Source organism: Camponotus floridanus, unplaced genomic scaffold (assembly GCF_003227725.1).
Source record: "Camponotus floridanus strain SB8 unplaced genomic scaffold, Cflo_v7.5 scaffold102, whole genome shotgun sequence".
Lineage (NCBI taxonomy): Eukaryota > Metazoa > Arthropoda > Insecta > Hymenoptera > Formicidae > Camponotus > Camponotus floridanus.
This window is the reverse complement of record NW_020229218.1, coordinates 264,549-289,100: the sequence shown is the minus strand read 5'-3', so window position 1 is coordinate 289,100 and position 24,552 is coordinate 264,549. Positions and strand designations below refer to the sequence as shown.

Genomic DNA, 24,552 nt, shown 5'->3' with positions numbered 1-24,552 from the left:
TTACGCGCGATGCGTTTTTTCAACCAAATGAGATTACCTCGAGACTTACGTCCCTGCGTAATCATCGAAGGAGCGTTGGAAGACGTGGAAAAAAAGGAATCACTGGCGGACCCATAAAGGGTCGAGAAACGAGGAGGGACATTAAACGCTCTAGTCCTGAATAATCCTTCGGAGATGGGTACGCATATCAAGGCAACGACCGGCCTCTTCAAACAGGTCCTGTCCTACGCAGACAATCCCTCACATGACGCACGCAAGCAAATACATATTTCGAGAAGAATGTTGACGGATGCGTGAGATTCGTGATTGTTTAACGATTTATTTATTCAGAACTCGGTATCATCAACGTTAACGTTTATCATTGTTGTCGATCGGAATTCTTGGACGGAAATCTCGTCGTGGGAGCGCAAAGGGGAGCGCAGTTTTTATCGCGAAAGAGAGCAAACGCGATCGGGCGATCTGCTTTTTTTCTTCTCCCCTTGATGCATATACATAAGATTCCCGAGTCGAGCTGTTCGTGAAAGCGGCGCATTAGCACGTAACACATGTCGGACCCGTCCCTCCGTCAGGTTTTTTGTCGACGACCTGCATTAAGAAGCCGCCCGCCGCCTCCGAGGAAATGGAGTTTGTATCTCGCACTGTAGAGAAACGTGTCCGGGACCGAGATTCCGAGAAGAAACAGTGCGGCCGTTTGTCCGGCCTGAGATCGAACGGTAATTACGGCCCACAGTAATTACGTTAATTGTACGACGCGCACCGGGCTCGAATCGAGAGGAGAAGACCCCGAAGCGGGTTACGTGCGGTGTCGAGATTTTAAGGCTCGCGGACGCAAATGAGGATCGATAATGACGATGACGAGGGGAATGACGATGATGACGATAATGGCGGGGGAGGGGACATATTTCGGCGATCCGCGGGGATTAATAGCGCGAATGGGGAAGCGCAAATTCTCGCCGACGTTCGCGTCGTTGACGATTAACGCGGCGTTTGACAATCAGCGATCCCCGATGCGACACGTGGAGCGTGCGCAAAGTTTCCGCGGAAACGCACCACGGTTGCGCGGGTGCTTATCCGAGAGACTTTTCTCCAACGAAAACTATCCAGACGGCGGACGTCCCGTTGAGCAAAACATATGCCGGATAAAAACGCGTAACTTAATAAATGGCAGGGTAAATAAATCGCGCCACATGGGTAGAACGGCGCCGGTTCTGCTCGGCGAGAGCGGGAATTCAATGGCGACATTAATTTTGTCGCGGATAGATCAATGGGCAGAGAAACTCTCCGTTTTGAATGGAGCTTTTGAATTTTTCAAGCGGCGCTTTTCATACGATTTTTGCATCGATCGACGCACGCGAGCGCGTTCTTTAATAACGACTCAATCAGTTTTGCGCACACATGCCACGTTTGCTCGTCCGCGAGTACTAATCACCATGATTAAATATAAATGACGCAATGTCTCGTGGGTCGTTAAAATGGAATCCATTTTATAGAGAGCGCTTTTACGATTAATCAGCGCTCTCGATCTTCGTCCCGCGATAATTATTTGACACATATTTCATGATAATTATTGCGCGTTGCTTTTACATTATCGCGTTATTCATATCAATGTGAAAGATATTTTTGGCGCTCGATGCCAAAGGTCAAACTTTGTCGCGTCTAAAAATCAGAAGCAAATATAAAAAGATGGAAATTGCGGCGAATACGAAATAAAATTTAGCAATCGAGGACGAAGGGAGCGACGAACAAACGGTTCCCGAGGTGCAAAAATGAAGGAATAAACCGTCAGGCGGAGCGATTGTGCGACAATCACGTCGTTTTTCCCATAAACATAACTCGAGCTGGTAAATGACGTAAAACGTGAAGCGCGTAAAAGAATGATGGCCGCGAGACTCGCACAATGCTCCCATTCACCAAGTGCACGTCGTTGCTGTTATCACACAATACGGCCCAACAGCTTCCACGACCTGCTAACCAGAGGTTAAAATCTCGAAGGCTGCCCCGACGAGCGTTAAACGCGAGAGAAACGAATGCAAAAGAAAAAAGAAACGAATAACCAGATTTTCGAGCACGATGTGATGAATATTTTCAGCGTCCAGGAAAGAGATGTCCACAGATTTAAATGCTTTCTTCTAAACAATTTCCTCGCGATGAATCAGCGAGCTCGCCGCGGATGAAAGTCGGAAATGCGATTAATTACGACAGATATAAAACGAATGCACGCGTGTATCGCGCAATCAAAGTGTACAAGAAAGTCGCGCATTGTTTTACGTAATACGATGAAAACTCGTGCGTGATATGGAAGATTGAGCAATTAAATGAAACGCGTAATATTAATCTTGAGGTTGATTACGATTTACACGAGCGGCGGTATCCGTTTGGGAGCATCGTGTCGGAGGAATCGCGCTCTTCAATCTACGCGAGTCGCACAAAAGCTCGGACCGGAGCAAATGTTTCTCCGGGTGTGCCTGAAATAAAGCTGTGACACATTTTATCGCCCGTGCGCGGCCAGCGGGAAATTTGTCCGGGCGATTGTTTCCTTTTTTACTGGAAAGGCGGGGGGGGGGGTGAAAGGGACGTGTCTGCCACGGCACACGTGGCCAAACTGTGTTGCCGCAATAATAACGGCCGAGGTGACACCGCGCGTTTATCCAGCGATATGTCCCTTTGTCGCTTCCCCTCCCCCCACCTCCCCCCGCGCCTACCGTTTCATTCGCGCGGAGGATATACCGATAAAGACCTTCGAGCGGAAACGTATCTCGGCGAACGGATAGGGAAATGGCTCTTTTCCTTTTTTTCCGCATTGTATATGGCTTCGATAAAACTCGGCGGTAGCTGTCAAAAACTACTGTGACTTTTATCGGCAGTAACGCGAGATATCGTTCGAATGACGCGCAGCGAAGCACCTCGACGTCATCGGTTAACGTCTGATTTACTTCGTTTCGCGTAACGCGAGGGGCTATCGCGATATTTCATGTATGCGCTGCCGCAGATGCGGATGATGATCCGCCTTATCGTCCAAGTTTATAACTCGCGAATTTGATGGTACGCGAATTTGATGGTATCGTGTCTCAACGGCTCGATTCGCGAGATACTTAGTCGCGAAATTATAATGTTAAATTTTTGCAAAAGAAACTTAAATTGGACTTTAAAATCAGACATGTCACAGTCGCGTAAATCTGCTTCGAAGAAGAGCGATTTATCTTTGTGTCAGAAGTGATTTTGGTTTGCACGATCACGTCCTGTCACTCAGGGTTATCGATAATTCACAAGATTGCATTTGCATTAGATTGACAATTGCTTTAGCATTGTTCAAATATTAAAATATTATTTTAAATATTATTTTAAATATTATTTAAAATATTATCTTTTATGATGCGCGAAATACGTCGGGTCTTTGAAATAAATATCTAAAGATTTTCAGAAATATTCTATTCATGCTTTCCGGTATTTGCAAACGTTCTTTTAATTTCTGAGAGGAATTTTATATCTCACGGATTGAAAAAATCGTTTCAAGAAACGAAAAAATTCTTTCCACGTCCATCGCATTTGTCTTCCTCCATTTTAAAATCATTTTGCTCGTGTAACGTTCACCGCTACATCACTTTTCCTCTCTTTTTCTTCTGAGACTCGCGCGAATATATGTAAATACAAGTCTGTCAATATATCCGAGTTCGCGACCGACCTGTTGGGAAGATATAAAAGAGCCAACCTTCCCCGACGTCCTTCGACTTATACATTGACGTTTACATAGGGACGGGAGGCGGCGAGTATGACACTGCCATGAGATATTCATCGACGCCGCAGATCGATTTTCATTTCGTCCAGCATCCAGAAAGTATTTTCGCCCTACATATTGGAAACCGGTCCAATATCCCTCGTGAAAGAGTTCGTCCTCCTCTCGAGTCGCCTCGAGTCTCCTCGCGACTCGAGTACCACTCGCCACTCGAGAATAATTTCTACGCAGAACGGATCTTGGCTTTACGTTTACGACGCGTCAACACAAAGCGTTTGTTTCTCGAAAAATCTGCGCTTCGTACATTATCCTTATTTATCGCGTCCGACCATTACCGGGGGATTCGAGGAGAAATACGAAGGAGAGACGCACCGTCTCCGTCTGTAAATATTTTATTGCGACGCGCTCGCTCGCTCTCAGAACACGGCAATAATCCGGTGCTTGCCGGTAACTGCACGAAATAACGAGCGTAATGAATTCTCGTTTCGCGTATAACGGACTTTATCGGGGCATAAAGTCAAAGAAGAGGCGCCCAACGGTGCCCTGCGTTATTAATTTATCATTATGCCGTGTGACGGGGCACGGAATGCCGAATTTAGCCAAACCGAGCGAGCGGGGTATCCGCACGCGCAGGTCGTCCGATATGAACCGTCTATTACGCGAAAACACGCGATTGCTTTATTAACGGGCTTTAATCACCGGTCGGGTCGAGGGAACTTTAGACCGGCATGCTTAAATAATCTTTGCGGATCATCGCGGGATATCTGTCAAGATCTGGCAAAAATTACGATATTCCTTCCTTGCAGCTTCCCGATATTATCGTTGCTAATTTCGAATTTCGTTAAAACAGTTTATACAGTATTTTTATAACTCGATAATATCGATTATAACGTGCTTTATAATTTTATAATTCATCGATACTTCATTTCTCGCTTATTCACAAATTGTAAAATTAAATGAATAAATTACATAAAGTTTAATTAAAAATAAATTCTTTCGAACACAAGAAAGAGAGAGATAATCCTTTTCTGCAATTTTTTTTGACGTTGAATAATACCATTCTAACTTGCAAATTACTAGCTATTTTAATTCTTGTCGTAATTAAAGTTATGTATGTTATTAGGACTTTTAACTCTCAAAAGAAATTTGAAAGTCGAAATTGCAATTAGCGTAAAAAAACCACAGAAAATAATTATTCTCCTTCCCATCTTTCTCTTTTTTGGTTGATCTTGTATGCAATCTACTTACTGAATTTTTGCCTCGAACATTCAGCATAATTATGGGAATGTTTTAGCTGTTTTCTAATGAAGTGCCCGTTATCTTTCAACGTCGGACACCAATGTATATTTGGTCGTATTTTGCATTAAGCGGCAGGATTATTTTGTCTTATCCCTCGGGACCGAGAGTTTATTTCTGATTGCGAATGCTTATGAAACAGGTTACGAGCACGGTTGGCCTTTATTAAATTCATCTATGATTTAATTCTACCCGTTGATCCCGACGGAGAAGTATGCATTAATTTTTTAAGGAACCCGAGTTAAATTAACATTAAATCAATCCGACCTCGCCAACATATTTTATCACTTTCGCGTAATTAAATGTAACATAAATTCTCTCCGGCGTTTTGACGATGTAATTTTTATGAAAGTCTCCGTTTGGAGCGCGGCCCGAAAAATTCACATTAATCCCTCGTGACCCAAATGACGGAAAGATCGCCGTTCGACCGAAAGTCCGAAAGAACTTCCTTTTACTTCAGGAGGTCAACGATTTTTCCATCGCGCCCCGTTTTCATCGAAACGCCAAGCGGCCAACTTTTACCAAAGCTATTGTCTCTCTCTCGAAGACGCGCGGAATATTCTGTTTAGTTCAAGTTTCCGCATTCCCGTGAGACTTCAGCCTCCTTTTCCAGCTCCTCCTTGATCCTGAGAACGGTGGTACATCGACCTGAGGACGGCATTGCTGGCGAGATTCCGCGATATTATTGAAATATGTTTCGCTGAAATAACACGCGATTTTTACAACGACGCTCACTCACTGAATTCTACTCGTACGTCCGATTATTTGCATATTTAATCCGCCGCGTAAATACGTTTGCGGTCTGTCGTCGCGCGGCATAATTAAGATATACTCTCGTCGTACGATAAATTGCACGCGGAGCGAGTAAGTGAGCGACAAATATATCGAGTTGCTTCCCTTCGCCGCAAGAATGTCGCGATAGGAGCTCGACGCGCCTTATTCGCGCTATGCATGCAAATTTTTATCACGAGCTTACGCATATTCACGCTGAATTAGCGAAAGCAGAAATCGTACGTACCTACATACTAACATTGCCGGTTTGCAGACACGTTTAATAAATAAATCACTTGGCGAATATAAATGAGAGAAAATGCAACGCGGTTTAATTGTATATTTTTCCATCTACGTATAATAAAGCACATTGTTTCGGTGAAATTTTATCCGCATCGTTCCCTGCAACATTGTTGCTAGGAGGCTCTATCAACACTAAAACAGGATGCTAGTTTCAACATCGAGTCGACGAAAGAGGGAGACGCGTCTTTGCCCCTATTTCTGAGCCTACCGCAGCAGCATCTGGAAGAATAAAGACTGTGTAAACGTTGCTTCTGTGTACACGAGGCACGAAAAACGGTTATCGCGACGACACTCGAGCTCCGGAAACTCGTTAGAAACCACGATTCTTCGGTCAAAGTCGTGATCATTTTGCGGCAGGAATTTCTTCGGAAAAATACAGGCGCCTCCTCCTGATGTTATTTATCGACCACTGTCGCAACCGATCCGCCCACAGACATGAATCGTGCATCAGGTTGCAACAAAGTATGGCGAAGACGAATAATAACGATATCTATAATTAACGTCCGTCACTGCGTATTCAAAGTATTTGCCGATAATGTCCGTCCTACGGATGTTCTCTCAAATTTAAATGTCAAAATTTCATGAGTGAATCGATAAATTAAGAAAAAAAATTCTTTAGAAACTTGCTCGTTTTTGCTTCGTTTGGAGAAAATTCCAAAAAAAAAGTTTTCATTTTTCTTTCTCTCATTTATTTATTAATTTATTTATATTTATTTCATGCTTTTCACTTTCTTACATAAAGATAGATTGGCCTCTTGCAGCAATACAAATGTTGCATCTAGCACTCACATCGCAGCCAAATATTATTTTGGTGATATTTGGTGCATTGCAGCAGATTCGGTTTCTCAGATTTCTTGAATCGATTGGCAACACATTTTTGATAAACCTAATAATTTTCTTTTGTCGTTTTATATTTTTTGATACGAACTTTTTTTGCGATTTTCTTCAAAACGAAGCAAAAACGAATAAATCTGAAGGACTTCTTTTTTTAGTCTACACGCTCTACACGCTCTCAAAATTTTAATATTTAAATTCGGGACACTATATATTCCTGTTGATAGAGGATTTCTTATAGCATGTATTATTACACGGAATCGTCCGTTCTTAAAAGATTGAAGAATTTCTCTCTTCGACAACAGTCATGTTGGATTTTCTTTCATCTTGCATTGCGAAAATTCTTACGTTTCACATGCGCTTCTTCCGAAGATACGGAAGAATCTGATGCGAGAAAGGAAATTTTCGACGCCGGCGGCGCCACGATGTCGCTTTTAAATTTAGATCTCGAGGGAACGGATGATACCGATACGACATACGCTCCGACGTCTTTTAAAAATTTCAATCTCGGATACACAGGCGCCTCTCTGACGTCACGGTTTAAATTTTCAGAAGTAACTATCAACATAAAGTCAGCTGCGGATTCGTTTCCTGCAGGCATCGTCGACAATCATTGAATTCTTTCGCGAGAAATAACGGATAATATTTTATTATTTGAGAAAATTCACGTATTTTCCTCCCTCTATTTCATTTCCCGTCGATCTAGATTCGCGCAATTTTAATCGCGAACGGAATTCATATTGCATCTTTGGCATCGTCGACGACGCTTGCATAGGACAGCATCGATTAATCCGCCTTTAAGGTCACTGACTCGAAAGATTATTGCCAACAAGCTGCTTTCGAGAAAAGAAATAAAATACGTGGGATAAGCGTTGTCAATGAACTTCAAGAGTAGCTATTTTAATACAATGCCTCTTTCTTTCGTTAGAAAATATCACGTCGGAAATCTATAACGCTGTAGGTCGGAGATTTACGGTGAACCGTAATCGAACGGACAAAATCGAACGAACAGGAACGCTTTATTAAGTCGCTGCTCAACGAGGCGAGATGCCAAATACATCGCTTACCTCTGTTCTCGAGTTATGTACGGCCTATCGATCTTTTTCGTTCCTCGTGCACTTCCGTTTGGCGCCTTGGCATCGCAAGCAGTCGACGTTCCCGTATTCCACGCGCGTGTCTCGGCGACAACACGCTGTGCACCTGCAGCCAATGCATTTGCACCTTGCATACTATGCAGCATGACTCGGGACAAGGTCTCGAACGCGCCCGATGCGCCGTGATAAACTATTTGCGTGAACGAAGGAGCGCGATTAAACGGAGGGCGCGAGACCGACGAAGGACGCGCGTAATCGAATGTCAGAGTATGCAAAAAATGTTATATGTCAAACGATGAGCTACGTAATTTCATATTGAAATTACTTGGATTTTTTTGCATTTATTATCCGTAATGCAAACTCTTTACAGGTATAACATTACACGCTAGGTGCATAATTATGTTTTACTCCGATAATTTTTATCCGAATAAACCCCTAGTACCTCTCTGGAATTCTACGGCGGTATTAGAGAGAGGAAATTACAACGTGCGCCGAGAACAATCAAAGAAATTCCGTTCCCCTCGACGATCGAACAATTGACATCGCGATATCCGATCGTTAAGCTTTGATAAATACTCGGTATCGATTGTGGCATCGTATTAAGGTCGTTTGACGGGGATTCGCGACGCGAAGGAGAGGGTGGACGCACGCGAGGGCGATCGTTTTGCTCTCCTATTGCAATCCAATTGTGACAAATGCTTCCAAGTTCCGCGTTTATTTGCGCGGACTTCAAAACTGTTCGTCATCAGACATTCTCTTCCGCCTACAACTGTCATCCTTTAAAAATCATAGCGCATCGTATGACAACGCGGTATTCATAGCTGATGTCTGCGGGCTGACTCGTTGAATAAATAATTTAGACACGAAACACAGTTTTGCGCGTTATAGTTCAATGTCTATACATCCTTACTTTGTAACAAACTTTTCGAGATTTATTATAAAATCATGACAACCATTTCTCTTTGTTCAACGCATATTGTCAGTTTTGTGTTACTTTTATGGCAGAATTGATCTATGCAAACTTGGCACAGTCTATTTTTGTTAAATTAAATTTTTAACATAAAAATTATTATTTTATTTGTAGTAACAATTTAGTTTATAATCGAAGCCGTAAAAAATACATTCTGAAAAAATGATTCTTATTCGATTTTAAGGTAAAAAAATCCCTAATATATCTCGATTCAAGAATTCTTTGTAATGATTTTTCTTTCGTTGTTGTATTAAGAGTTATTTTATTGTTAGATTTGTTCTGAGACAAAAACCAATTAATTTTTTACGTATTTTCTAATTTTAATTATAAATAATATATAGCAAAACAGATTTAAAACATCTTTAAAATTGCATTCGATATAAATAACTGTTAAACAATTTAATTGCAAACGAAAGAAAATTACTACAGACAACTATAAACGATTCTTAAAAAAATACAGTTGAGTTGAGATACTTTGAAATTGGAAAAGTTGCGTATTTCTCATCAATTGCAAATATATTATAACTTTTAAATAACAATTGCAAACGAATAGAAAATCATTATAGTATTTTCAAAACGATTCTTGAGATATCAATGTTTTTTTTGGTGAATTATTTTGTTCAAAATGTATTCTTTTATTATTTCGACTACAAACCAGTAGTTTAAAATTATTATAGACGGCTTTACGGGGAAATGTCATCATTTTCCGTATTAAAAACTTAGTTGATTAAAAGTAGGGTACCAACTTCTAGATATCAGATCGCGATGTGTAGCGAGTGAACGGTATAATAAGCTCATTTCTATATCTCGCTCCGTGTGGACGCATGTAAATGCGGGCACAAACTCAATTGTCTACACCCACCGGATAGCCTTCGCGGTCCGTTGACCGTCTTCGTAGTCGTCGTTCAGAGATGGATATATACCATATCGCGTCGTCCCCGTTTTCATCAGCGCGTTTAATCCGTGACCCGAACTCTCATACGAAACGTGACCGCGCTCGAATCAAGCGCGACCGCGCATTCTCGGTCCTTGAAATCCCTTCTCGTCTTTATATATCCGCTATCGAAGGCAAGAAATACGTCTCGATCAAACTTTTATTTCAATCACTCGAAACTAACTCGTTGACTAAAAATACAACGTAATTGAATTTCTCCTACGACCTCGGGGGACGCGAGTCGTTGGCGAGCGCGACTCAAGCGTGAGCTTTCGTTATCATTATCGCGACGATCCAATTCTCGTCGATCGGGACATTTGAAAGTCGAATCAAATGTCGCGTGATTAAACACAGACGATGAGTTCTTCGAGTGTGACCTCATTTCGATCAATTCGCTCGATTTGCTCCGCAAATCGGCTCGATGACGTGATCGAAAAGAATCGCAAAAGTCTGGCTGCGAATTATTCAGGTGTGTCTAAACGCGTTTCGCAACAACTATTAAGGGTAGCAAAGTTTCGATGAAACTAACTCCCTCGACGCTTTTGTTGTTCGCTCGAGAATCCAACGGCTTAAACTGTCAACTCCTCATTGGCCGATCGTGCCAATTAATGAAACCGTGCTCGATGAAACGAGCAATAAAAGGGAAATAAAAATGCAATGGAAGCGTTTATTGGCTATCATTGGATCCTATTGGATGCGTATGCTCTGTTCCTCGGTTACGAAAATGTTCCATTAGTCTCTCGGGCTGAACCTAACAGACGTAACGATAGTCAAACGAATAGCGGCAACAGCGAACGATCGGCTCGTGTAATTATCGGCCGTCTGGTACAATGATCGATGCGATACACCATTCGATTGTACCGCATTTGACTGTATTTTATTTATGTATCGTTTAGACTCCGGCTTTTTAGATATGATAGATAATATCATATCTTCGTTCATGAGAAATGGTTATTTATTAATAACATCGAAATGTCACGTAACGCTATATAATCGTTTTACGGTATTAAAGAATTTAAAGTAATTAAGAATGTAAGATAATGTGTATTTCTTTAAATGAACCACAAACACTTTGATTAAAATTGTTCCACTTTTTATCTCAAATATTTTTCTAAGATAAAAGATAAGTAAAGACTCGGTCGTCCACAATCATTTAAAGATTCAAGAGTTTAATACAGCTTTTCTTAATAGCATTCTTAATAGTTCCCATTTCAATGATCTTTATTATTAATTTTGCGCGATAATTATTACGACAATCATGGTTTATCTCAGATATGATATAATCTGTTGCAGACGTAACAGCATGGTATGATACCAGCGACTGACAATTTCCCGGAAACATGAAGAAACATCCTCACATCCTTGCGTGTATCTTGCTCCTGCTGCCTCTGGCGTTGGGTCTCAGTCTGCAGGAGGACGACCTGGTCTTCGACGATGTCGGCGAGGACAATGACAATGACAATGACAATATGTCTGCCAGGCTTTGGGATTTTGGGTCCGCTCTGATAAATAATCATCATGCGACTCACGATCGATCCGATCATAACGAGCAGGAGTCGTCGTCCAGGGATGGCAGGAGGCATGCCTCTCGGATCGAAAGAGCATGGGGCGTGTCGGATTCCGTCGTCCCAGTTGGCCATGTTTTCAAGATGAAAATACCGCGGCAAGCTTTTTCGGGAAATGTGGATTTTTATGAGGTAAGTCGGTGACGTGGATAGCAATTTATCCTCCAAGTCTGGGTTCGTGAAACGAAACCGGAAAATTATCTGACCAGCGGTCTTGTATTATACGGACAAGTCTCCTCGATGAGGAAAATGCAAGGATCCGAAAAAAGATAGCCGCATTAGAGAGAACTTACTTTAAGTACATAAAGATATATTCAAAAATATATGAAGAGCATCGCTTTTAAAATTTCGACAAATAAAAGATATTCGCTATTTCATTTAAATTACATATGCAATTAATTATATAATTACATTTTATATAATTATATTTTGTAGAAATATCTTATTATATAAAGAAGAGAAAAAAATCTCTCGAATATTCGTATCTACGGGAAATAAAAGTCGTGTATGAATTGGATGACCCTTCTTTCGTATTTATCGAACTCCGTCAAGTATGTCATCAAGTACACCGAGATGTCGGCTGAGGGCTATTGATTTACTTATTCTCACACACACACTTGTCATTTTCTTCCCTCTCCAAGTTCGGGTGAGATGCAGCGTCTTCCATTGAATCCATATTTGCGATTCAATTTGCTCCCCTCACGGCCGGAAATCCTTCTTAGGTTGAATGGCTCTAGTCTCCCTTTGTCCTCGAAAATCATTCGGGCAACGCTCATTCCGTCGCAAAACGATTCAAACATTCTCGCATTCAATATGATACAAATAATTACCCTTTCACGAGGAATAACTAAGACAAAATGTGTCTATCAGGTTCACGGGACCAGTAATCGCGATCGTTTTCCGGAATGGATGTACTGGGACGACGCGGCGGCCACTCTCCTGGGTGTGCCGTTGAAAGAGGACACGGGCAATTATCACCTGACCGTCACGGCTTTCGGTATGCATCATGACACCGCCAAGGATCAGTTCGTCGTGCAGGTCATACCCGAGAAACTGGAGGAGCTCAAGCATAAGGACGGCAGGGTGAGTGTTTGTGAGTGAAAACGTTAACTCGGTAACGAGAACGCGAGCGGCATGAGAGAATCGTTAGCTGCGAAAACGTTCCCCTGGCATCGTTTCAAGTTTCTTATCCAAGTCGGACAACAGGTCTCCGTCACTACTTGCTTGCTATTTTTGCGCTAATGAATAATATAACTTAAAGATAGAAACGTACATGTGAAAAGGACTTTTGTGAATATTTTGTATCGCATTTAAATTAACAAGAGACATTTCCATTTCATTTGTGCGCGACACCAAGGAAACAAAATAACGTTAAAAAGTTGTTCAATCTGTGTGATAAAAAGAGGAAAACGCTGCGTTTTTTAGTCTACAATTTAATCTCGCGTGATAAAATCCGCGTTTGATGAATTTACAGTGGAATTTAGAGCAGTTTCTGCGATATAAATCTGTCGAAACCGCTCGCGTCCACACATTGCGTTTAAATGCAGAGAAATTATTCCCGTGGACATTAATTGATTGACGTCAATTGATATTAGCACCACGTGCGTAACGCAATGTCGTACGACAATGCGTACACAATTGCATGCATCGCGTCCGTACATATTTCGATCGGCGATTTCAATCTTTGAAGCTTTGCGTGCTGGTAGGCGTAGCAAACAAAAGCGACTGATGGAACCGGAACGACTCTAATTGCAGACGCATTGCGACGATGGAGAGGAGCAGACGGTCCTCACGATTTTGCTGGATGCGCCAATAGAGAAATTATCGCCTTTCGTCAGGACGAACGCCATTGAAAATCTCGCGGGATTTCTGGGAATGCACACGGTATTGATTTCATCATTTTGATTTAATCATCTTGATTTAATCATCTTGATTTAATATCCCTTGAAATTAATTGATGTTGTTGTTTTTGCATTTTATTTTTTGACTACGATAAAAAAGAGTATATTTTCGAGAAATTAAAATAAATTTTTATTATACATACGCGATAAAAAAAAAACAATTTAAAAATTTAAAAACAGAGTTTTAATTAATTTAATTTTTGTTGAATTTTTTCTCTTCCATTTTTCGTATTATGAGTCTATTGTATAATTTATTTTTTTATAGAGCGCATTCTCGATGCATTCTCAAGGCCTGAAGGCACTAGGTTCCTCCGTTATTCTTAGCGGACCTGGGAACGTTAGACTTTCCAGATTTAGAAAGAATCATTTGACTACTATTCAATGGCAGGTGAGATTTGACATACTTAACGATCTTTGTTTAGCGATTGCTCGTTTTTACATCAGATATATAACCGCATCGACATTTTACGAGTTATCAGCTTTTACGATATCTCATAGATATTCGATAAAGTAGCTTTGTGAGAAACATGCTCGCCGAACAACAGGATATATCTGTACATATAGGTCGGCTGCGACGGTCACTTATGGAAACATCAAGCGGAAATGGTGAAACAACTGCGGGAGCAAGCAAAAGACGGCACTCTAGCGGAAGTTCTTCAGTTGCCCGTGATATTGTGGCATGTAAGGACGGATTCGAGTTCCTCGTTGAGAAATAGACGAGAAGCCGGTTCTGGCGACTATGGCGACGCGGACGGTTACGATGATAATTACGATGATAATTACGAGGACAATGAGGACGATTACGACGGCGAGGAGGGCGAAGACGATAACGAGGATTCGCGAGTACCGCCGACTTATATGCCGGATGTGAAAATTCCGGAGCATCCACACAGGCATCACCATGGCGAGGAGACGATCGATTGGAAGGTAAGTTGCTTGCGATGCATGTATAACTGCGATCGTCGGGAATAGTTGCGGGGATAATTGCAGAAATAAATATTACCGTCATCCTTATATTGTTCTTTTCAGAACGAAGACGTCGATGAAGAAGAGATAATACCGAGAATGCGGCAAATAGATCTGGAAAATAAAACAACCACGCCTACGGTAAGTATCCTCGTGAAATTATGCGATTGCGTGATTCCTTCCTTTCGTCGATGATTATATTTAAAATATAATTTCTCTACGATTTTTAAAATTCCTTTTCTGTACGCCTTTATTCGCCATGCCATATCGCTTCCGGAGGATTCGTTGCGCTTGAAGAGATTAGAATAGCTACTGGGTATTTTTTAATGCTGGCCTATTTTTTGTATCTCGCAAACTGTATACTTGTCCGTGCAAATCTACGTTCTAAAGTCAGCTGATTGCGTCGCGAAAGTCTTCGCAGACGCCTGATACTTTGTTCTCAACTTGTAAACGAACAGAAGCCTGATACTTTGTTCTCAACTTGTACATTTTCTTCGTCTCTTCGTAACTAACCATTCGTTTTTTCGTGCCATACATCGCATCTACTAACGATTTCGCAGACAACAACCACTGAACTTACTACATCATCACCATCAACAACTACTTCCACCACCACGACGACAAGTACAACCACTACCCTAGTCGCGCCAACGACGCTATCTACTACTGCCAGTAGCACCACAACGACTACAACATCAGCCGATACAACAACAACAGCTAGCATCTCTACCGCTGTAGATCCATCGATAGAATCTCCGAAATCAGAAACCACAAACGAGGAATCTTCGACGGAGAAAACGAAACATGTGGAACCCGTTGAAGCCATTACCGTTTTACTGACCGTTCCTTCGGATATCATCACAACTCCTCTTCCTATAACTACTCTACTGCCTCTTAGCACAGCATTCGTCCAGACTAGCGTGCCCGATAAAGTTGAGACGGAGATCGTCGTCGGTATCAATAACGTTACGACGGAAGAGGTAATGCTTACGTGCTTTAGCGCTTTTCTCATTTGTATTATACTTCCATGCCGCTGTACACGTACCAACTTCTTCATACGCATATCGTGTCGAGTTGTCAAACTGTCGCTTCGCCGAGATAAATTGTTATTCTCTGATAAAAATGTGATCCGTTATTATAACGGTCCATTTTATAAATTTCTATCACAATCATGCAAATTTCTCTATTAGAACTATTATTTCATTCTTCCAAATTGCAGTAAGTGCTCTGCATTTTAATGTACGATCTTTTCTTGCTTAGCCGGAACAAACTACGACTTCGATTAGAGAACCATCGACTACTATATCGACGCCGATTGTAATCACGGACGTTAACACTACCACTCCTTCGTCCGTAGTCGTAATGAACGTTAGCACTATTATTACTACCACTACTACGCCTGTGAACGTAACACATGCCACAACCACGACTACTAACGCGATATCGTTGACATCGGATCTTCAAACGACATTGAGCACGATACCGTCTACTACTACCAGCACGATATCGCCTACCACTACCACTACGACTACAACCACTACTACGGCTCCTCCTACTACTACAACGACAGCTCGGATTATTACGGAGAGTATCGAGTACGGCCAACTCAACTCCCCGCCAAGACGCGACAGAAGATTAAAAAAGATACCGGTAACCGCTGGTAAACCATTGAGCTATGTTATACCAGCCAACACCTTCATCGATTTCGAAGATGGTAACACGAGGAATCTGAAATTGAATCTGTACTGGCACGGCGCACCACTCAAAACGACTCATTGGCTCCAATTTAATCATCATTTGCAGGAGATTTATGGATTGTAAGCTAACGTATACTCTATTATTTTTTATTCTCGTATGAAGAATAAAAATAGATTATTTATCAAATTTTTTCTTAAACAGGCCTCTCGAGAAAGATATATCTACTTGGAATTACGAGTTAATTGCCACGGATAGCGAAGGCGCCAATGTTTCCGATAGTCTCGACATTCATGTTCAGCAGCACAAGTTGAGTCGTAGCGTCAATCACGAATTCACAATTTACTTGAGGATCGATAAACGAAGCGAATTCCCAACAGATGTTGACTGGGAACGCAAAGTACGTATTTTTCATTCTTTCCCTTTTCTTCATTGATTATTTACTTTCTTTCAATTGTAGGTAATCCGAAGCTTGGCTGTACTTTACGGGAACGATATCCAGCATATTACAGTTCGTTCCATTGAAATCAATACATCCGATCGTGAACAAGTCATTTTTACATGGACTAACGATAACGTTCCCAGAAGCAGCGAATGTCCAAAAGATCATATAAACAGATTATGGCGCGTAAGTAATTACTATATCATTTCTATCTTGTACAACAAAATTTTACAACTTTTTAAACAAACTTGCGCAAATTTCAAAAATATTATACGTGTGTCACCAGGTGCTCGTCGACAGTACCGGGGATCCATCGTCTTCTCTAATAACAGTACTCGCTCCAGAAATTACTGTTAAACGTGTCGTATTCCAAGGTATTGGACAATGCGAGGATATGAATCGTCTTGAAGAACCAAAAATTTCTACCGAAGAGCCGAAAGTTAATTTCCCGCCTGTACCGAGGAATCAAGTCGACCATGTTAATGCGACAGTTGGACAATTGCTTGTATTTAAAGTGCCAGAAGTACGCTTTTATTAAGTCTTTTATCAAGTATTGCTTTTACCATTATATGATGAATAATATATTTAGTAAATTTGTTATATATTTTTGCAGGACACTTTCTTCGATGCTGAGGATGGATCGTCGCGAAATATGAAAATGTCACTTTTGACTATCGATCGAATACCTATTCCACCTCACGAGTGGCTACAATTTGATAGCAAAAATCAAGAGTTTTATGGAGTTCCGATGCGTCCTGATATCGGCCGTAAAGAATATCAGTTGGTTGTCACTGATAAAGACGGTAAGTTTCATCTGGGTTTTATTCTCGAAAATATAAAAAATATATTCGTATATATAATATTAAATTAAAAATCGTCGTTTTTCTAGGTGCGAGCAGCACAGATGGATTGGTCGTTGTCGTTCATCCGGCGCCGCCCATGATGCATACGGTGGAATTTTCAATAACGTTGGATATTCCTTACGAATCCTTTGCGCATTCCGCGCTTCAGAAGCGTAACTTTATCGAGAAACTGCGAGATCTCTACAAAGATAAAGACACGAGTGCCATCTCGCTACACAGCATCTCGAATGGCAGTACCGTAATCACATGGCATAACAGAACTCTGCCTACGTCATCTTGCGCTGATAAGGAAGTCAAAAGGTTACGATCCGTGCTTGTGAAGAATGACAACGATCAACGTTCTGTAACGGATAAGGTGTTGGAAATAATGGGCGTGAAATTCCCTGTAAAACAAATTACGGTGATCCCGAAGGGTGTCTGTCTCGGTGAATTGACAGACGTGCATTCGCCAGATAGCCGCGTACCACCAGTGGATGATTCCACATCGGTCGGCGCGTTCCGTGACGATTACCTCCTCACTTTTGTCCTGCCGGCGATTATTATCGCCGCTATGCTCATCGTAGCAGGAATCATTGCGTGCGTCTTACACAGGCGAAGACGTAGCGGCAAAATGAGCGTCAGCGAACAAGATGACGAGCGACAGAGTTTTCGCAGCAAGGGAATTCCCGTAATTTTCCAGGATGAATTGGAAGAAAAGCCGGATCCTGGTAATGATAATTTATATATTATTAATAGTACCATTAATAAAAATATATTGACAATATGTGTTATGTTATCGATCTTTCATCTTGACATTTATTCTTATATTTTAGGCAATAAATCGCCTGTCATCCTAAAAGAGGAAAAGCCACCCCTTCCACCACCGGAATATCAGAAAGCCGAAGACGGAGCTGATGTACCGATGCTCCCGAAGGAGAATTCCGAGGAACCGTATCAGCCGCCGCCGCCATTTGCCACGAATCGCGACACCAATCGGCAAAATCGTCCTAAGCCCACTCCGACGTACAGAAAACCGCCCCCTTATGTGCCTCCCTAACAAAATACGGTACACTCGCCTACACGTAAATATATGCTAGCAATGCTCGGAGACTCACCAATACACAAGCAAAACCAAATCAATTATAAAAAGCAATCTCGAATTGGCGACGATGACAATGATGATCGTGGGATATTGAATGTTTATAGCGACGTTTAAAAAAAGCCCTTCCATTCATCCGGTATGACAATATATTGCTGAACGAGACGTGAATGAAGAGAAGAATCTTCCACTGAGAATCTCCCCACTGAGAACTCACATGCGTTTTTACTTATTTTGTATATGTACTAATACATACAACGGCACGTCTCATCACCGATCGATAATACGTTCGAAAAAGATCTCTCTTTCTCTCTCTCTCTTTCTCTCACATACACACGTACACACATTCAATTGTCTATATTTCACGCGAAAGAAAAAGAAAAGTTTTTCTAGGAAGTATGGGAATACAAATCACGTGTTGCCTTTCGTAAAGAAATCAATTGTAGGGAAGGATCCAATGCTCCGAACTCGATACGTGAATTTAGTTTAGAGATCGTTGTAGAACCGAGACAACGGTAGAATAAATGTACTTTATTCAATTTTATAGCATTGGAGACAGCAACGATACTCGTAAATATTTCAATAATCAGTGCCATTTATTAAGCAATAAGGATATCCGACTGTGAATAACAGCACGTGTAATTACTACGGTTCTACGGATTTATTGCAATGTTTACACAGAGTCTCCAGGTATCAAAAAACGGATTTAACGAAATACATTGTATTACGCACCTACAACGTATAACACTGCCAGAACGATAAATGCATGATATATCGCCAAGTGAATCGGTTTTTCATGATGCACATATATAATGTAGTATAATATTATATAATATTATTTTATTCCCATTTTTTCTTATTTCTAAATATTTTATTTAGATTAATTTGTGGTAAAAAATAAATTAAATATTAGTTTTGTGAATGGATAAACTGGCTCATTTGGCGATAGCTTTTTACTTAAGGAGAAAATATATATTGGAGAGAATTGAAATGTTTTTGAGACATAAATTTAAAGAAGCGATTATGATATACATGCAATATGCCATTGCAAAATGACAGCAAATGCTTCCATGGGCACAGTAGGCCATGCAGATAACTTATCTAAGGTATAAGAAAAAACACATTGATTATAATAATATATACAAATATAAATATATATAAATACGTATATATACATATTATATCTATATTTGTTCGATAGAGATGTGAAAGTCTGCGGTCATTTAAATACTGCCAGACCAATCAAGTTATTTGCATTTTACTTTTCGCTGTGGAAGAAAGATCTATTTCTGTTTGTTTCGCGCACAATTTTTAACGCGCTTTATAACTTTTATGACTTAACAACCGCAATAAATATGCATATTTTTATTATTTCTTTGAAACCTCTTAACACGTACGAGTTAGTATCGAAAGATCAACTCGGAACGGAAATACTGACGAAGCACTGACGTATATAAGGATGAGACTATTTATAATTTAGATTTTACATAGTTACCAAGCCAAAAAATACTTAATGTTTAAAAAGAGAGGGGAATATAAAGTAAAAGTAAGGACGTATTTGTAATTGCGAAAGAGAGCGTGACTCGCACTCTTTAAGACGCATTTTTTAATAATGTTTTTTGTAATTTTTTAATCGCTGCGCGACTAGACATACACAACTCATCCGCTATCATCGTTTGTATGTCCGGTGCGACGAAAGAGTGCGAGGTATGGTACGAGTACGTATGCAGCCGTTTCTTCAATACCTCGATAGTTTCCTGATATTTTTGAAAGGAAATACGAGAAACGAAAAAAAAAAAAAAAGAAAAAGAGTTTCGTATTGCGTTTCAAATTTGTAAAATCCGTTTGTCGATTTGTCAATACGGACGATAAATGGATCGACGAATTTGCGAGCGCGTCTATATACTGGTATGAATGCTAACGATTAATACGTATGTAAGATGCTAAGAAAACGTTTCATATACAAAGGCTACATAAAAATTATGGTATAATATATTAACTATTAATTCATGTCCTTGTAACGTAGAAAATTTCATATACACTACTGAACACAAGGGAAGCTCATGAAATATGACTCATAGATTTTTTTCTTTCTTTCGCGAGCATATATGTATGTATCAAAACTTCTGTCAAATGGTTTCTCTATGATCTTGACAAGAGAAACGACTTGTATAGTTATATATTAATTGCATGATTTAATTGCTCGCGGAAGATAGAATCGATGAGTTGTCTGTCATGAACTAGAATACTTTTCATCGCTCGCGTATCTTGTTTATCGCAGAATCTTTTAGAAAAAGAAAAGAAATTGCAATCGTCGCCCGTACGTGATTGCTCTTATGACGTTTTATATCGTGAATTAATATACATGTATAAGTATGTTTTATTATTTTTTATAAGTACGAATATAAATATATCTCATATGTTCTCAATTTCCCTATTCGAATATAACAATTTATGTTATCGTAAGATGGGATTATATCTATCTGTAATTGTGATATTTCTTTGTGTGCGATTTTCATTGAAAAAATAAATAATTTATATTGTATTGATATCTCAAATTCCAGCAGATAATTCTATGTTATCAATTTTTTTATGGAATCAAAATTTTATTATCTTAACGCACTGAACTGTATTTATTATTTCAGGCAAAATCACATCACAAAGTAATAACGTAGTGGCTAATAAAGGAGGAGTAACGCTATTTAGTAGTATAATACTTGAAAATTTACATAATACTTGTAAATCGACGAATTATTGAACACACCAGAAGTGCGATGCATTATAAACGGTCAGGTACAGAACTTTAATATTCCGTTTGTAATCTGCGGTAAACAAGCATAACTCATATCATGCTTCTAATCATATCATTGTTCTACACGTATCCCTTAAGCGCTACAATTGTGTTACTTGTGAAAATGATGATAATGTATGATAAGATGTACGATATTTATACGATAGAAGGGTCAAAACACCTGAAAGGGGATACTACGAAAGAAAGAAAGAAAGAAAATAAATTTGTCAAAAAGGGCATATTCGTTAGCGGTGAATTTTCTGGCCTGTGTGTGAAAAATGTTCGAAAGTATTTTATAACTGTGTGTAAGAAAAAAAAAGAGAGAAATGAAGAGAACAAATGACGAAGTTAATGTGCCCATGACTTTCGTATACGGCCGCTTTCTGAGAAATCGGGCTAACAGCAGAGACAAAGTAAAAGTTCCATTAGAGAAAAATAAGGAAGGGGGAAGAAAAGGAGAGAGCTATCTCGCATCGCCCATACGAACATGTGTTATATACATAGCTCTACATATATATATATATATACACACACCTAAGAGTAAACATATTGACTGGGATTTTCAGATTATTTTTATTCGCTATAAGAGCGCTTCGATATATCAATTGAAACGTTTTGCGTTGATGTATTTGCGAAACGCAGGAGCGGCTTTCGTACTTGCTTCTCCGCTGAATAACGAAAAGCCATCGACACGTATCTCTTAAGTTTATGCTAAATAAAACATATCTCGAGAGAGAAAAAAAAAAGAGGAGAAACTCCGCGAAAAGTGAAGAACGACATTGCTTCGAAATAAAGCGCGCGCGCGATAAAGTTGAGATCACAAAACGATATCGCTCTCGTCCGTACTCAATGAAAAAAAAATATATCGAATTAATAATAATATACATATACAGATATATATCTCTCTCTGAGACAAGTACTACATACTAAACATGTGTAAAGTTAAGAGTTAATAAAACCATTTTAGGATACGGCGGGTGTTAATCTCTCATTCATTCTCCAGCAATATCAACGTCATCTCCAAAGATCAAACAATTACGGGCATGTATATTCACATTGCATGTTTAAGCAATTACTAATCACGCGACCAAGATTAATTTTATTGGCTCACGTGCTTAACGACAAGATTCGACTTTGAACAGTAATATTCGATCTACTTTTTCTAGTGTTCTTGATATATAATTTTTAATTTGTTACATATATATTATTGATTATATAATATATAAATAATTGCATATTTATATATTATACACAATTTATATGTAATATATATTTTATATATATAGAGATGAAATGTATATTTAGTATTATTTGGGCAATTTTGTTGTTCTTTTTTTGTGAAATTTAATTGGTTAAAAAGAATTTAATGCATTTAATGGTATATTATCTTGCAAATTAGATTCCAAAAGATGTTGCATTAGCCGTAATTTAAAATACTTGAATTCGTACGATTATATAAGATTTTCAAGAATGCAATTTGTATTCGTTTCTCTCACGTTTTAACATTCTGAATTTACATGCAAGATAGTTTGCGGTACATGCTTACGTCATGAAAAAGAATAATATTGTGTGATTGCTTTAGACAAAGTTATATACAATAGAAAAGGAAGGAAATGGAGCTCTTAAAATGATTTCTCGATAAATATCATTGGTGTGACTAAGCTAATGTTATTTCTTGTTTGTGTAAAGATAAACACCAAACAGTTATGTAAGAAGAATTGTCATTTCATAAAAATCATATTCTCACTTTATTTTTCACTTTATTATACACATCGTATTGTTTTAAATTTTAAACTTTATCGATGTGAAGGAAAATCGGAAGTATCGTGAATGCCATAATTGTTTTGTTAGAAAGGTCATAAATATTACAATTTTTTTGTTAGAATCAAAGATCTTTGATTATATTTATTATATATATATATATATATATATATATATATATATATATATATAATATATTTGTCGTTTTAATTTTATTATTTGTGTTTTTATATATTTATTTATATAAAAAATCTAAAATATCGAGTCTTATAGCAATTCTTCAAAATTGTCCGGAAGAAATTTGTTACGATTCACTGCGATTCAAGGATTGATCGAGTCGAAGAGATAAACAAAAATATTTTAGCACACGCGAAATATCTCAACATGCACACGCGAGTAAATTGCAGTAGAAAAGACGCGCGAAAATTATATTTCGCAAGAAGAATGTCATTTGAATAGTGAATATTATTAATGTTTTGACGCGAAATCTTGCCAAAATTTATTAATATTTATTAGAAAAGTTCTCTCAATCTTCAATCTTCTGTCATCATTATTGGCGCAATAAAGACAAAATTAAAACATTATAGTATGTAACATATTCTTTGACGTCATATAACGTGTTATTTGTGCTTAACAAAGGAAAAAATTCTCGCGCACGCGATTCAATCACTTATTGTTCGCAAACATAATATAAATGCTTTTTATTTGGTGAAAGAGTGTGAATCATCTAATCTAATCTTGATAGCGCTATGATAATTCATTAATTAACTTTCTTTGCAACGCATCAAATGCAAATAATAGATAATAATAGATAATAATAATTGATTTTGCTTATCGTTATATTAGTGTATTATATTTTATCTTTGATTTGATAAAAAACATTTGATAGTGAAGGAGGAAATTTTATTGCAATGAAAGCACAGAAATACTACATTACAAATATTACAAATTTTTTAAGAAATAATATCTGAATGAGTGCAAAAATAGTTTGTCTAGTTTGTCAAATAAAATTGGGAAAAATTATAGTGCTTTAATAATAACTTTCATATATAATAGTTTTCCTAGCAAACATTATGGAATTTGACATTTTCGATTTTTTATTATATCGATATTTAATTATTGTAGTTTTAATGTGGCTTTTTCACCCATAGTAAAGAAAATTGTTTTAATTACCTTCATTTTGAAAGAACCTAAATTCCAAATTTCTTATTTAAAACAGATTTATATAGGTGAACAGCGACAAATCAATTTGTACCAATCTAGGCGGGATTCGAGATTTATTTAATATTTCACGATCAAGTGAATCGTTCGAAAATGCATCAATATATAATAGCGTCCGTACAATTATTTATCGATCATCGATCCGTCAGCGTCGCGTGCACCGATCTCGCCTCACCTCGCCTCGCCTCGTCCCGCCTCCTAGTTCGCACGTGTGCCCGCTCATGTGTACGCGCGCACGGCGGGGAGCGCACACGTGTAAATATTTACCGGCGCATGCGCGGCTGGCCGGTCCAGGCGCATTCACGTGACCGCGCGCGATATAAAGCCGTGCCGA

The 24,552-nt window shown here is 39.1% G+C and overlaps 1 protein-coding gene across 4 annotated transcripts in view; it reads left to right on the top strand.

The window, feature by feature from the left end:
• The window catches only part of LOC105259251 (dystroglycan), a 69,120-nt gene extending 46,913 nt beyond the window's left edge, over positions 1-22,207 (top strand). For 2 of the 4 annotated variants that reach the window (XM_025410447.1, XM_011271099.3), the window contains 14 exons: positions 11,229-11,632; positions 12,371-12,583; positions 13,256-13,384; positions 13,667-13,789; positions 13,966-14,328; positions 14,431-14,508; positions 14,928-15,347; positions 15,628-16,184; positions 16,267-16,462; positions 16,523-16,690; positions 16,791-17,027; positions 17,118-17,307; positions 17,394-18,074; positions 18,180-18,403. In XM_025410447.1, coding sequence (XP_025266232.1) covers positions 11,276-11,632; positions 12,371-12,583; positions 13,256-13,384; positions 13,667-13,789; positions 13,966-14,328; positions 14,431-14,508; positions 14,928-15,347; positions 15,628-16,184; positions 16,267-16,462; positions 16,523-16,690; positions 16,791-17,027; positions 17,118-17,307; positions 17,394-18,074; positions 18,180-18,403 — 3,936 coding nt within the window. In that variant the 5' untranslated portion in view covers positions 11,229-11,275. Of the gene's footprint in view, positions 1-11,228; positions 11,633-12,370; positions 12,584-13,255; positions 13,385-13,666; positions 13,790-13,965; positions 14,329-14,430; positions 14,509-14,927; positions 15,348-15,627; positions 16,185-16,266; positions 16,463-16,522; positions 16,691-16,790; positions 17,028-17,117; positions 17,308-17,393; positions 18,075-18,179 lie in introns of all 4 variants that reach the window. The other 2 variants (XM_025410456.1, XM_025410462.1) reach the window with 2 other exon arrangements.
• Positions 22,208-24,552: the final 2,345 nt, after the last annotated feature.